The 17,026-nt window shown below is 34.2% G+C and overlaps 1 protein-coding gene across 1 annotated transcript in view; it reads right to left on the bottom strand.

Moving 5' to 3' along the window:
• LOC150078599 (uncharacterized) overlaps window positions 1-17,026 on the bottom strand; it is a 452,040-nt gene that overhangs the window by 357,521 nt on the left and 77,493 nt on the right. The window contains exons 5-6 of the mRNA XM_090384628.1: window positions 9,707-11,661; window positions 9,235-9,517 (exon numbers count right to left, since the gene is read on the bottom strand). Of these exons, the coding sequence (XP_090240754.1) occupies window positions 9,235-9,517; window positions 9,707-11,661 (2,238 nt within the window). The remainder of the gene's footprint in view (window positions 1-9,234; window positions 9,518-9,706; window positions 11,662-17,026) is intronic.

A 17,026-nucleotide genomic window follows, 5' to 3' on the forward strand; every position in this document is an offset into this window, starting at 1 on the left:
ACAAGCGCATAACACATACTGAACAACGATTAGCGAGAAACATCCACGCTCACGATTTTGTCACCCCTCTCCCCCACCCACTGAACGCTGTTTTGACCGGGAAAGATAATTTTAGCCACGCCCATGTTTTTTTATGGCGGAAATTATTCATGGCGCTTTAAAATTCACATTTTTTTGAGTTTTATTTTATATTAAATCAGCGATCGCGAATACGCGAAACCGCGAATACAGATACCGCGAATAGCGGGGGTTTACTGTATTTTATTTCTGTACATTTTATTTTTATAGTAAAAATTTTTAATTCCTTGGCTGGTGTTTGTCTTTAATTATTGCAGTATGTATTGAATTCTGTGGAGATGAGTTCACAAGAGGCAGCTTGGTAAGGTGGTAAATGACTTTTATCAACCGGTGAAATACCACCACTTTGCTTGAAGTGGTGAAACCCATGTTTAGTCTCTAGAGCAAAGTTTCCGACATTTCCCCCCCCCCATACTTCTCCTTCAACCCATGCATGGTACTAAGTACTATAGGTTTTGATACCTTTCATGTTTGGGGTTTTCATAAAAAAAAAAAAATTATTATTAAGATACCCAATGCAATTCAATTGCTCCTGAAGACCCGTGTTTTCAAGAGTGATCGAATATGTGCCAACGGTATGGCCACATGAGCATCAGAAATTACATAAATTGCTCTTGAAGACACGGGCATTTTTGATAAATATGAAAAATGGGGCGAAACATTAAAAGATATAACCCTTGCAAAATTTACTGCTCATTATCGAAAAGTAAATGGGGATGGGTGAAAAGAATTTCCTAAAATAATTCGACATCAGAATTATAATATAACATATCTTCGTGAACATATATGCGAAATGGTAACTTTACACATACCATTTATCAATGAGAAGAATGAAATTTTGAATGAAAATATATATTTTGAACTTTATGAAACCAACAAAGAGATAATTACCTTGAGAAGAAAAGAGTTCAAATCCGACAACGATACTGAAAAGATGCTAACCATTTGTAGGCAGCTTTGTACTGAACTTGATGAGAATGATGAAAATGGACTGGCAGTGAAAAAAAATGAAGAATTTCTTAAATCAAAAGAAACTGATGATGATGATTTCTTTACCGACAAGAAAACTACTGATGAGATGAGAATGGCAATGACAGATAAATTATCTGTCATAAGGAAGCAAGAGAATACCTTACCATCTGAAGAATACTGTCATTTGACAAGTAGTACTAATAAAGAACAATGCACATTATTACTTGCAGCTATCTATTGTCAAACTGATAATCAGATACATGAACCAATACAAGTATTTCTCACTGGATCTGCTGGCTTTGGAAAGACATTTACTCTTAAATTATTGATGGAAACGTATAATCGCTTTTGTAATGTATCAAATATTCACAACACATGTTACTTGTGCCTCCACGGGCAATGCCGCTGTGGCAATCGATGGTACAACAGTGCATTCTGCTTTCTGTATACGTCTATCAAATAATCTTCAACTTAGTAATGAAATTCTTCAACAATACAGAACTGCATTTCAACATGTACATACTATTATAATCAATGAAGTTAGTATGATTAGTGCAGAACTATTATCGATTATAGATATGCATTTAAAGCAGATAACTGGTGTTCATGAAATACCGTTTGGAAGTATGAATATATACCTCATTGGAGATTTACGGCAACTGCCTCTACTTCGTGCTAGATCTATATATAATTGCCTGAAGAACTCACCGATTGCTCCAGAATCATGCCAGTCACTACAATTTCGTGAATTAGTACAAGTTGTTCGACAGTCCGATAGTACATTTTCTTAAATTCTTACAAAAATAGGCAATGGAGAAGCGTTATTACCAGATGAACTTAAAATTATAGAATAGAGATTTGTTACCAAAGAAGATGCTACTAATTTACATCCACAAGAGATTCGACTATTTTTAAGAAATAGTGATGTAAATGCCTATAACACAAATACTTTAATTGCAGATGAAACCCATGAAGTGGTTGCACAAAATTTATACCAAGGATATCATAGATATGGTACTTTAGTATATTTTGAATTTTGAGGATGACGAAACAGTTAAACGAGTATGGATGAAATTTCCTGAGTCAAAAATACGACATAACCTTCAATCAATTTTGTTATAAACAATATGAGAAAGATAAACATTTACCTAGTCAATCCATACCTATTATAAAACGATCAACTACGATTCCATTCAAGAACAATAGGAAATTAACATGTAGTTTAGTATCTCCTGGTGCTTTGACTATACATAAATCTCAAGGAGGGACCTTCGACAAAGTTGTATATAATTATGAAAAAGATCATCAACAGCAACTTGCATACGTGGCATTATCTCAAGTGACCTCACTGCAAGGTTTATATATTACAAATTTTAGGATGTTTCATGCGTTCATATATTTTATGTACGATAGACGGATTTTCATCAGTCTTTTACGATTGTATAAACGAGTAATTAATCAATGATTGCTTTCTCTGTCCTTGAATCATGAAACCTTTTCCTCCGTACAATCTCTAGATGTACGGAGGACTGCCTCGCAAGATACATCAGCCTTTCATATTGTCTGTCTGTCTATCTATCTATCTAGTGATAGGGGACAAAGTGTGGTTATAGTTTTTTTTTTTTTTTTTTTTTTTTTGATTTGGTAGTTGTTGGTGCATCGGCTTCTGTGGCCATATTGCACCTCCCAAGGTTTTTGCAGTACTTTGATCCAAGCCCGAGGCGGGAATCGAACCCGCGACCTTTGGGTTGCCGGGCAGGTACTTTACCCACTCGGCTAGCCCGGTCGGCCTGTGGTTATAGTCTTCACATTAGTTGAAATCTGCTCTTCTAATGTGATAGAGGGATTCCACAGGTTTGATGTTTGTATCCCTTATTCAAGGTATGGCCTGACCATTGCCTTATACAAGAGGATAATCACCTCCTTATCCCTGCTAGACCCCCCCTCCAGGACTCTTTCATTCTCCACTGTCCAAGTGTAATACCACCCAGTTGGTACATTTCTCTGGGGTTATTGCTACCCAGAGAAATGTACCAACTTTATCAAATAAAATGATATATTGAAATGTATCAATGTTAAAATTCAGTTTCCACTTCTCAGCCTATCTGCCCAACTTTAGCATTATTAACAACCCTGCCAACCTTTTTAATATCTGCAAACTTTGACATTAAGCTTGATATACCATCATCAATATCATTTATAAATATACAAAACAACAATGGGCGCAACACCGAACCCTAGAGGGGACACCACTAATAACATTAGTCCACAAACAGCAGTGTCCAATGATTATCTCTCTCTCTCTCTCTCTCTCTCTCTCTCTCTCTCTCTCTCTCTCTCCTCCAAATCAACCATCCTTTTATCCATTGCAGCAACTTGCACTTAATGCCATTCTGCTCCAATTTGTGCAGTAGTCTTCCATGTGGAACAGTATGAAAAGCTTTCTTGAATTCCAAGTACAGGTAACCCTCGTATAACGCGGTTTATAAATTGTGGCTATACCCTTGTATGATACGGTCCTGGTTTCGATATAACGCGATCTACAAATTGTTGTATCACTTCTTTTCACACACTTTTACCACGCAACTTAAAAATCAAACTTTATGTTCGTTAAATTTGTGTCTGCTTGTATAACGGGCGTAGTTGCCAGAACCGAATTTATATAAGGGGACACACGCAAGTACATACATACATATTTTTTTTGTGTAGTGTCAAGTTTTTACCTTATAAAGAGTTAATTGTTGTGCAAGTAGTTATAAATAGTGAATTTATTCAGGGAATACCCTTTGGCATGCATATACAATTTCTTTTGTGTAGGGTCAAATACATAAAGTGTTTCCACCAGGAAAGTGCATTAAAAATTTATAACTACTTGATCTTAAGCTGAGCATTTTCTTTTCTGGTAAGTTACATTCATAATTAATGTGAAAAAAATTTATTTTTTTAAAGTAATGGCCAACAAAACTGCAAAAGAAGGAAAAAACCCAACGTTGAAAACAAAATTCATTTCTCTCGAAGAAAAAATTACAATCTTGGATCGGTTGAAAAATGGAGAAAAACAAGGAGTTGTTGCAAGGACTTTGAATTTAAATGAATCAACAATTCGTACAATCAAACAAATTGAGCAGAAAATCAGAGATAGTGTAATTGCTAGCAAAGTGCGTTGCTCGTGTACATGATATTTTAACGGGAAAAAAATGGAGAAATCTCTACTGGTTTGGATTGAAGATTGCACTCGCAAGAAAATGCCTTTGAGTGGAAACCTTATTAAACAAAAAGCCCTCAAAATTTATCAATATTTAAAAGAACTTGAATAAGATTTTTCAGAAGAAAGCTCTCAGCATGAATTTTGTGCCAGTAAGGGTTCAAAAATTTTTAAAAGCAATTTTCTTTGCATAATCTTCAGCTCCAAGGAGAATTGGCATCAGCAGACGTAGATGCTGGCCGAAAATTCCCAGAACTTTTAAAAATCATTGAAGAAGGTGGATATAGTGCAGACCAGGTATTCAATGCAGAATTTGGGTTAAACTGGATAAAAATGCCAAAACACACTTATATATCGAAAAATGAAAAAACAGCTCCTGGATTCAAAGTTTCTAAAGACAGAATTACTCTACTGTTTTGCAGTAATGCGTCAGGTGATTACATGAAAAAACCAATGTTAATTAACCGATCTTTATATCCTCATGCTATGAAAGCAACTGACAAGTCCACCCACCCTCTCTGTTTATTGGAGAGCCAACAAAGAGGCAGGGCTTACAGCTAGCATATTTAAAAATTGGTTTTTTAACTGTTTTGTGCCTGATATAGAAAGATACACAAAGAAAAAGAATATCGACTTTAAAAGTTTACTAATTTTAGATAACACGACGGGGGCACTCAAAAAATGTAACCCATCCGAACATTAAAATAATTTATTTGCCGCCTAATACAGCATCACTTATTCAACCCCTTGATCAAGGGATAATTTCAACATTTAAAGCGTATTATATTCGTTAAACATACAAATTAATTTTGGAAAAAATGGAATCTAATCCAAACACGACACTGCCTCAAATGTGAAAAGAGTTTTCAATATTTAACTGTGTAAAAATTATTTCTCTATGTGTAAAGGAGTTAAAACTTTCTACACTTAAAGGTTGCTGGAAAAAAATATGGCCTGGTGGCGTCCTTAATCAAAATTTCGTACCTCCTGTGGATGCTGAACTAAGTCGTATAACAAACCTAGCACACATTTGTGGTGGCGAGGGATTTTCCGATATGGTTGAAAATGAAATCGTGAATTAATTGATGGAGAAACAGATTTAAACGAGGAGGAATTGGTTCGATTAATAGACTACAGCAAACCAAATACAAATGGTGAAGAAAATTCAACTGAAGATTCTGATTGTGCTGAGTCCATTAAAGAGTTCAATCTAAAGAAGTTAGCAGGATTAAATTTGGTACAAAAGTTGAGAAGTTATTTTACGGATAATGATCCCTCAACAGAGGGCTCGGAAAAATTCAAAAGCAATTGGACAGTTGTTTAGCTCCATATTATGAACTTAATAAAAAATTGCAGCATAGTGGTAAGCAAGGTTTTATTACTGACTTTTTGATAAGAAAACCAGCTGAAGCACCCAATGAGAATTATACAAATGATGTCGAAGAGATTTCAAGTGATAACGACATCCAGCCACTCCTAAATAAAGAATATCTACGAAATATTTTTTCTGAAGACAGTGATGATGATTAAAATATCCATTTCTTTAATTTTAAAATTTATGCATTATGTGCAATGAAATTTATGTACAATTCCTAATTTTTATAATTTTATGCTATGTATTTGTTAAATAGTTAGTTACATGAATTCTTGAATAAATAAAATATGTTTCTGTTGAATGTCATTGTTGTTTTTATAATTAAAAAAACACTACAGAACATAACCTTACATTTCGTATGAAACCTGAACCTCATATAACACGTGATATTTCTGGAACCTAACCTCCGCGTTATACAAGGGTTACCTGTATATGATATCAAAATTACTTTTTGCATCCAGTTCCTTAATGACCACGTCACAGTATCCAATCAAATTACTAATCATTACTAATATGGAGACACCTATTCCTTTGTCTTAAACAAAGTGGCCTTGTTTTTCAGATAAAATTCAGGGATTGTGGGGGTGTGTGCTGCATGGATTGATCAAGGAGATTAGAAGACTGTATTACGGAGGATTACTGGTGTGATCCTCTGTTCACCAAGCATTACTGGTGTGAAAAGCATGATGATCTCCAAATTCTACCTGTGCTCTTGGCCGGAAATAATTTTTATTTCTAACTCCAACATTAACTGCAATAAAAGGCTTTTCACCACCTCAACATGGAATTTACTTTCTTGCAATACAGTGAACAATGATATGCTTTATATAACTCTATTCATTCACATTAGCTAGTGTGAATCAGAGCTGTAATACATATAATTACATTTTTTTTTTTTCCTGAAACTTAAATAGTGATTATTTGTCTTTGTGCATTAATTAGCAGATTAATCCTATTTCCTTCCCTCCCCCACTCTTTTTTCTTCTCCCATCATTCTTTTGCACAGGATTGTGTCCTAGTATTGCATCATGTGAGGATTACTGTTATTCATAAACTGCATACAGGTCTGGAGGCCTCATTTTAGTAAGCTATGTAGACCTGCTGGAACAAGTACAGAGAAGGGCAATGAGATTGGTGAGTGGAACAAAAGGTTGCTGTTACTAAGAAAGGCTTAAGTTTCTGCAAATTGCAACATATGGAGACTAGGCACCTGCGAGGTGATCTAATTAAGGTGTATAAGGCCTTGAATGGTTTGAGCAAGCTCAAACTCAATGCTGATGGGATTCTTCCTCTTGCTCAGATTACTCACCTGAGAGAACAACAAATTCAAATTGAGGAAAGACAATTGTAGAATAGTTGTGCAGAAATTTGCCTTTAACCAGCAGTGGTTGATAGTTGGAACAAACTTCCATCTGTTTTAGTTTGTTAGTTTGTTTGTTATTTAGGAGCATTAGCAACTAAGGCCATATTGCTCTGGGGATATGTGGTGGTCATTCCCTGACCTTTTCGCATCCTCCATATTTGGTGGTCATTGGGCTCGAACCCCGGTCTAATCAAGAAGCGTGTGCTACGCACTGCTGCTCCTGCCCACCTGGCTACGGAGATGCCATCTGTTGTAGTGGAGAGCAACAACTTTAAATAAGTTCAAGGCAAAACTAAAACATTTGGAGTGAATGGATAGGTGAAATGGGAAGGGTTTTTTGGCTGATACTATATAGGCTTGCTTTCTTGTATCGTATGTCTCTACTAATGCTAATTTGTGTATTTTTATTACTTTTTTGCTATTATATTTGATCTGCCAATAATATACAGTGGTACCTTGGTTTACGAGTAACTTGGTATGCCAGTGTTTTGCAAGATGAGAAAAATTTTTTAATAAATTTTAACTTCATAAACGAGCGAGGTCTTGCAATACGAGTAAAGTCAGTCCTCGTATAACACTTGTTTACACTACACTAATTCGATCATACACGATTTATAAATATGGGAACGATATCTTATATAACACGAACCGAATTCGCTTATGCACGATTCGCCTTTGTGTTTACAAGAAATGGCAGTCAAACGCAGAATCACCCCAACCGAACGCAACCCGATAGGAATGAAGAGAAGATTTTGAAAATGTATTTATGGTTTTTTATATCAGTGAAGGGGAAACACATTTCACCATAATAACGTAAATACCAACAATTCCAGCTAGTATAATCGCAAATGCAATTAGATCGAGTTTACTACCAGTTTATAACAGATTCCACTAGCAGAAACGCAACTGGAAATTGTTTTTATTGTTTTATGGTAGTAATCCCTAGAAATGTGCTTTAGTAAAATGTTAGGTGTTAAAAGTGAGGTGTTAATAGTGTATCTCTGCCTTTACGGTGTTATTTATTCAGTTGCTATACGCGCGCAGCTTTGTTTATGTGTATCAAGCATGCCTCCCTCAATTTGTAATAGTGCGAGCAATGAATCTGATTTTCGTGAAATCCTCAAAAGGAGGCAAAAGCAAGTGTCACTGGAAAGATTCCTTGTTAAAGTCGCACAAAAAGAAAAAGTCAACAGATAGCAGTGATTCCATTAGAGAAAGTGAAAGTCGTCCTACCCAATAATTAATAAATTCGACTGCTTTATGTATATTAAATTTAATTATTAAAAATATAAAAAGGTATGTATTTTGTATTAATAATTTTTACAGTATATGAATATTTTTGAGTTTTGGAACAAATCATCTGGGTTTCCATTATTTCTTATGGGGAAATTCGCTTTGATATACGAGTGCTTTGGATTACGAGCACGTTTCCGGAACAAATTATGCTCGCAAACCAAGGTACCACTGTATACGTATTTATCTGTGACATGCTATGAATTAGCTGAATATGTAAGTGGCAGCCAATGTGCATTTTTCCTTTCAAACTAAATTTCATGGTTACAAGAGATTGGCATAGACCCCATATAACGATGTTTATTTCTTCTGTTATCAATTCTCTCCACAAGGAAATATCAGAGATTGGGCAGTTTTAAAAGGGATTCTTTTAAAATGAATAGTCGATGGAGCCCGGTTTTTTTTCTATCCTCTGAGAATGACGGTTCTACTGAAATTTCTGGGCATAGCACTGACCATAAAGAACCTATAGGCAATTCATAGAGTCCTGTGCAATTACCAAAGACAAAATTTTTGGGTATTTCTCAAGATTTTGAAAAAAAAAAAGAAAAAAAAAGAAGCTAGGCTCACTACCCAATTATCTATTCCCACACAAAGAATACAGTTTGTTTAAAAATATCATTAAGTACTTACTCAGTGTCATTGTCAAATAAAAATAGTTCATAGCTCTTATAACTAATAGCTGCGACTGATTGCTATATTGTCATTTATGGACAAAGCTCCCCCCCCCCATCCATTTTTAAGATCAGTAAAACAATGGAATTGCCACTGAGGATAAAGGCTTATACTGAGAATAATTGTTATGAAAAAACAGCTTGGATTAATCAATTTGTTTTGACATTATAATAAAAAATGTCACCCTTTTGCATTCATACATATAAAAGTGATTCAAATGATTCAGCAGTTTATTTAAAATAAGTTAGCATAAAGGAAAATATGATCAATTACCTTCTTTGAGTGGAACTTTCTTTTTTTTTGACTTATCTGCATCTTCCTCAGATTCTGCTCCACTTGAAGAGAGGCTAATTCTATCATCAAAAGATGATAAATCGCTTGTATGGACAGAGCTGACAGTAATATCTGACCACCCCCCTTCTGATTTGTTATCTTCTTCCACTCTTTCGTCATAATCATTACACTGTTCAGTTGTGCTTTCCACTTGTGTTTTTTTCTCGCTTCCTCCTCCATCTCCTCCTGCTCCCATATCTCCATTGGCTAGGTTGTCTTCATTCTGCGGCATATGATTGAAATGTGTCTTAAGAGCATGTTCAGGAACAAAGATACAGAAAGATTCTTCTGATTTACTTGGATTAGAAGGTGTTAATAAGTCAAAGAGGAAAGAGAGTTTTGAATTATTGTTAGTATATCTTTCTTCAGACATTAAAAAAAAAACTTTACTTTCATTTTCCAAACTCTTTACCTTGGTGCATTCCTGGTCATGTTCTTCGGTTTGACGGTATGAAGATGTTAAGCTTCCTTGATCTTGTCTTAAAGTTGCTGTTTCTGCAAGTGCTTGTCTATTTTCTCTCCCTTTATCAACAGATTCTTTTGCCTCTACATCTGGCAAATATACACTGGAACTGGTAGTTTCTGATTTTGGATGTTTCACTATATCTGAATCTTTTATTTTGTAGTCATTAGTTTCGCTGCATTCATTAGATTGCCTGCAACCCCCTGAAAATAAATGTCCTTCACTTTCACCTAGAATATTTTTATTGTTAGGTAGATCTGTATTACTCAAATTTTCCATTTTCTGACTGTCATTATCACTAACTGTAAGACTTATACTACAGTCATCAGATTTTGAATTGTCATCAGATGTTTCAGCATCCAGTTTCAACTTTTTATTAGTGGACTTTGCCTCTGTCACTATCTGTAAAGAAGCTGATTTTCTATCTTTCATGATAGACTTCTCATCACAATCAGATTTAAGAATGCAGCAAGCAATGCTTTTTGAATCTTTGTCAAAGTTTGATTCTTTTTCATCTTGAATGCTCCTTACATCAGTATTTTTCTTCTCTAACAACTTATCTTTAATGGAATATTTATCAATTTTATGTCCTTGATCATCCTCTTGAGAAATTTCATAAAGAGAATAACAGTCACTTTTATCTTTTTTATTTTCAGAATGACTATCACCTTTTAATATTTCACATGATAACTGTTTCTCAAGATTTTTCAATTTTTCTAAATCTTTTTTATCAGAAGAATGCTTTTGCTTTTCATTCTCTTTTATTTTGTTACTTCTTGATTCTTTTTCATTTAAGATTTTTAAAGGAGTTTCTGTTTTCAACTTGACAAGCTGTTTGTCTTTGTGGCATTTTATAATTTCAGAATGCCGGTTTCCTTTTTCTGGATGTTTCAACTTGGATATCTCACACTCAGAAAATTTATTTTGACTGCTTAATCGAAATTTTGAACTAGGACTTGAATGCTTAAGTTTATTTTCTGCAGATTTCAGCTTTTCAGTATCAGATTTATTTTTACCCTGTTTCTGCTTTTCTGGATCACTGCTTCGGATTTTACTATCAGTAATTCTAGACTGTTTTGTAAGTTCAATTTCAGCTTTTGGTTTCTGATCTGTTTTTGAAGCTTTTGAATTTTCCAAATAACTGAACTTGGAAGAATGTTTTGAATGAGACTCTTCTCTTTGGGACTTATTTTCTGACATTCTTGATTGCAATTTGGCTTTGGGTAGCTCAGTCTTTAATTTAGTCTCAGATTTTAACTTATTGTCTTGTATTTTTACTTTGTCTAAATGCATTTTATTCCTAGAGGTGTCTTTGTGTGAAGATGAATCATTATTTCTACCTTTTTCTTCATGAGATTTTAACTTGGAATCTCCACTTTTAATTTTTTCAGTGGTTTTATATTTTTCAGTAGAAGACTGCTTAGTTATCTTCTCAATTTTTTTGTCTTTTTCACTTTGGATTTTAGCATCACTCAGTTTTTTATGAAGCTCATGTTTTGATGAAAGTCTATGATCCTTTTCAATAGTTTTATTTGACTCTTTAATCCCTAATTCTAAAACAATCTTTTCTCTTTTAGCTTTTACTTCTTTAGAATCTTTTACAGTTTTTGTTGGTATAGTTTTATCAGTCTGTGTGCAATCAAGCTTCTGGTCATCTTTTCCTAAAACCAGATTTTCTTCATCCTTAGCAATGGATGTCTCTTTGATTTCTGAAGGAAAAACCATTTCTGCATCATTAGCAACATCTGGTATTGTTAAATCTTGTTTTATCAAAGCAGCTTTTTCATTAGATTCTGGAGTTTCATAACTCAGCTTTCCTGAATGAACAAGCAAGATCTTATCTGTGCATAACACTTCATTTCTGTGTTCTCTTTCCTGTGCTTTCTGGTTGGTTGTAACAGGTGCTAAAAAGAGTTGAGAGAGAGAGAGAGAAAAAGAGAGTGAGTGAGGGAGGGAAGGAAAGAAAGAAAGAAAGAAAAACAGCAATGAGCATATATTTTTTTAAAAACATCAAAATTCATATAAAGATTCAGTTTAAAAGTTACACAAAAAATAAAAAATAAAATTAAATTATATGCTTAGAAAATACATGCAGTTCCCACTTAACAAGTTATTTTTTCAAGTATCAAGTATCAAAAAAATCAAAAGTATGAACATTAGTTGCAATAAATAAATGCTAAAAATTCACAAATACAGCATTTCAAACCATGTGCATAGCTGTACAATACAGCACTACTGTGCACACATTTGTTTTGGCAGATGAAAGTGTCTCACTATAACATAAGGCAGTTACCACACTGACAGTACAAAGAGTGGTTGTGTTGCTCTTCATTTTCAGTCTTGCCGAGCACACTATAAAATTTGCTACAGATTTAAAAAATGCTTATGCATGCTATCATGAAATTTATAAAGAAAACAGAAGACTGTCTTGGAAGCAAACAACTCTTGAAGCACTTCCGAAGAAGAAGAAGACAACTCCTTGTGCTTCCAAAAACCAACAACAAGTGCTGAGCCAACAGTGAATGATGAATCATCAATGAGTGCGCATTTGGTCAATGATGATGAAGAATAAACATTCTTTAATAAGTCTATGAGAAATAAATTTCCGCTTTACGAGAGCATGCTAGGAACAAATTAACTGGCAAAATTGGGAACTGCCTGTATTCTAAAACAGCAAAGATTTGATAGTTTTAATATTGGTAAAAGGATAGCTAACAGTTGGCATTAAGAAGTATAGTTATTACGATGGCACTGCTCTTCTACATGACCGGTACACCAACAAGCATACTGTTCATATTTCTTGCCTGAAAACTAAGTCTGTATTTCTTCATGGTACCCACTTATTAATTACTTATACTTATTAATAATTATTACTTTAATTATAAAATAAATGATTAACCCAACAATGGGCATACCAAAGTTTAGCAAATATGGTGATAGTATGGCACACAACAGATGCTCAATGTTCTTTTAAATATCTGGAAAAAAAAGTTTTTTTTTATAATTTGAATTCTGCTCCAACAATATAAATATTTCATCTTTTCTTAAAAGGATGGTAATACCTGTAGTATGCAACTTTTAATTTCATAATAAGAATTCTGTGTTTTAAATAATTAAAAATTCTGTGTTTTTTTTTACATATTTTATTGTTAAGTGGCATGATATTTTAAACTTGGTCATTGCTTAAAATATGTATAAATACTTAAAAAATAAAAATAAACAAATATATTGGAAGCTCTTCATAGCAACTGCCTGAGGGCAGGAAGATAATAAAATGGTAATTATGTCGAAAGAAAGCTACATCAAGAACAAAGAAAAGTCGTTTGAACCTTTAATGCAATTCTACTGATACAATATAATATGTAATTTAATTCAGAATACGTACTACAGCAGAGCAACAATAATCCGAACTATGATCGGGGGTAGTTCGGACTTTCGATTTGTTCAGATTCTTGAACTTATCAAAAATACTGTTGTGGAGACTAAAATAAAAGTTTAGTAAATTTAGAAATAAAAACATTGGCTTTTAAAATTTTTTTTTTTTAAATCAGGTTTCTGAATCAAGTTTCAGTGTGAACTTTAAAATTTTTTATTTTTGTTTTTAATATTTGTTAAGGTTGATTTTCCAACCTCCTAAAATTTTGCTAACGAAGACCCGCTTTCCCCCTTTGAAAGTCTGTTTAAAATCTCAATCTTGGATTCAATTAGTAAAAATTTCTGCTTCCTTTTAAGAACGAAGAAAACTATAGTAAAGTAAAATAAAACTATAAAAATTCTGTTCAGAATCGTTTTACTCTGTATCTTACTTGCAAGTATCATGTTAGTTGCAACTTCTGCATACAGTGTTCTTTGTTATTGATTAACGCTTATTTTTTTTACTGTTTTTGCTTTTACAACTCCCCAAAAAAAAGTCAGTGAACAGAAATATCAGATTACAAAATGTGTTGAATAACAGATTACCAAGTGTTATGTTTAGTTAGTATTGTATGTATATTACTTACTATGTAAGTAAGCCTACATTTATTTTTATTTTACTAATCTGTACATAATATTTTTTCCGATTTTCATGTGTAATTTAATTTTGTTAATGGGTAAGAGAAAAAAAAAAGTATAAATTTGTGCTTTATATCTTCATTTTTATAGCCTGTGGAAAATATTCTTCCAATTTTCACTTATTAAAATTGGCATTTAATAGAACCAAAATTAATTCACAAAGGTGATCACAATAACTGCCACTTGCTGTAATTATTTTATGCCACCAGCATAAAACGAAATAAATGCTGGCTCATTCTGATTATTGAAATTCAGATTTTCAAAGCTCTACTTTTTAAACAAAAAAAAAAAAAAAAAAAAAAAAATGAAGATAGTGCATTTTTCACCGATTGTGCAGTGTAGAAAGATTAATCTGTAAATCACATACAGTAGTTACTGTAATAAATATATAAGTAAAATAAAATAAGAAATGACACCAAAAAAATAAACTGAATTTAAAAAAATGAAAACTCATGCCAGTAACAGGGCAAAACAGTGAAGCGAAAATAATAAATTAAACGTAATAATCAAACGGATGGGGGGGGAGAGAAAAAGGTAACAAGACTGAAAATATATTGGAGCAGAAACTCTACAAAATAAATTTAGAAAATCTAAATAATGAATAATAAATGAATAAAAGAAATCAATTAAATTTAGATGCCAATTATACAGAAATTTAACGCACCCTCCCCGACAGGTGACAGGTCCAAATTAAATGAAATATCACAGATAGAGACATTAACTAACTACAATAAAAATTAAATCAAAATAAACAAAAATAGACTGACCATTATGCCCGATATTGACAGAGGACCACAAGGCCAATAACTATGTTTCATTATTCAAATACACTGTGCTGCCACTTTATTAGGTACACCTACCTAGTAGCATGTTCAGTCTCCTTTAGCCTTCAAAATAGTAGGCGCCTCCGTAGCCGGGTGGGAAGGAGTAGCAGTGCGTAGCACACGCTTCTTGATTAGACCGGGGTTCGAGCCCGTCACCATCCAATAAGGAGGATGCGGAAAGGTCAGGGAATGACCACCGCATATCCCCGGAGCAATATGGCCTTAGTTGCTAATGCTCCAAATAACAAACAAACAAACAAGCCTTCAAAATAGTCTGAATTCATCTAGGCATGGATTGAATAAGATGCTGAAAATGTTGTGCACGAATGGAGTACCATGCAGACATTAGTGTGTCAAGCAGTTCCTTGAGATTCGACGGAGGTGTAGGGCCTGCAGCAAACAGTCCTTTCCAGCTCATCCCAAAGATGTTCAACAGGATTAAGATCCATGGACTGTGCAGGCCACTGCAGCAAAAAAGTCATTGTCACGTTCCTGGAACCATTCCATAGTGATTCGGGCTTTGTGCACCAGCGCATTATCCTACTGGAAGTAATCATCTGACTGAGGATAAACTGTCAACACGAACGGATGCACTTGGTCAGCAATGATGTTTAGGTATGATGTGACATTCAGACATGAATCTATGGATATCAATGGACCCAACGTGTGCCAAAAAAACATTCCCCACACCACTATACTGCCCCACCACCTTGCACAGTAGTCATCAGACATGACGGGTCCACGGATTCATGTTGTTTTCGCCAAATTCTGAGCCTTCCATCAATGTGATGCACCAGGAACTTCGACTCGTCAGACCAAGCAACTGTTTTCCAACCCTCGATAGTCCAGTGCTGGTGTTGCTGTGCCCACAGGAGGCAGGCATGCTTTCTTGTTCTTCATTTATAACAAAGGTACACGATGTGGCCGTCGGCTGTTGTAGCCCATTCGCAACAAAGTGCGATTATTGGTCCATTGCGATATTTTGTTCTGCGCACCAAGGTTGTATTCTGACGTGATGTGCAACATTTTGGCCCGTCTACTTGCACAATTCTAGCCATCCTCCTCTGACTTCTCTCATCAACAAGCGATTTTCTTCCACAGGAGTGCCGTTGAGAGGATGTTTTCTGTTTGTTGCACAATTCTCGATACACCGTTTCAGAGATGCTTTGTCCAGTACGTCTTGCAGCTACTACCATGCCACGTTCGAAGTCTGCTAGATCACTCCTTTTTCCCATTCTTGCTATGGTTTGTACACTTAACTGATACTAGAAAAGTTGTTCTGCTTTATTTACATCCACAGCTTTGGTCATGTGTTTGCAACATTGTGGAACAAACCATTTGTGTGCACAGCAGGAGTGTACCTAATAAAGTGGCAGCACAGTGTATGTACGTATATATACACACAACACACACATATATATATATATATATATAATAACTATAAAATGTAAGGTAAAAATAATGAAATGTATGCCAGTAAAGTGGCTGACCAGTGAAGAGAAAAAGATTTTGACAAATAAAACAGCAATAAATACAAGAATAATGCGGAATAGAGTGCTGTAGGAGAAACAATCCAAATTAATTTAGAAAAAAGGTTCCAATTAAAAGATTAATCTTTTAATTGGATACTAGTAACGCTAATTATGGAGAACAAAGGGCGAATGGAACAGAAATCGCTATCACGATGAACAAAGAAGGGACTAAGATATATATATATATATATATATATATATATTGGTTGGGGTCACTACAAACCTGATGGATGTATTGATAAAACTGAACGTCTAAAAAAGAATGAAAAAGATATTAATTTATTTAATCGGATTATGGATCTGGGACACTACTACTTATAGCAGAAATACCCAGCACCATAATAAAATATAGACAAATGTATTTGATCTGTGTACTTAGTAGGGTTGCTGACCTGTCAAGTGTAATTACAATGGAATAAATTGTGAATGCCTGCAAGATAAAAGCAGATTACCTGAAAATAAATGAAATTAAGATTAATTTAAAAACAACATAAAAATAATAAAAATAGATCCTAGGACTTTAACTACATCTTCATAGGATTGGCAGCCAAAACAATAGGAGCCACAGCAACAGGCAAGGTCTCTGTTTCTGTTATGATGTACATGTACGAAACGTATAGATCATAGCGACCATGAGAAAAGGAGAAGAAGTCGTGGAACATAGTTCTTTCACTTTCATTGTCCATCATGTGGGAGAAGGATGCAATGTAGTTTATCACGTGTTGAATTGTGAAGTTGTTAATAAGTTATAGTTATAAGTTATTTAAAATTTTTAAATTTTTATTATTTTCAGATTGCCATTGAATAATTTTTGATAGAATGAGTAAAGAATCACAGTCCATTAGTCCTACCAACACTCC

Source organism: Mastigoproctus giganteus, chromosome 11 (assembly GCF_048544385.1).
Source record: "Mastigoproctus giganteus isolate SK-2022 chromosome 11, ASM4854438v1, whole genome shotgun sequence".
NCBI lineage: Eukaryota > Metazoa > Arthropoda > Arachnida > Uropygi > Thelyphonidae > Mastigoproctus > Mastigoproctus giganteus.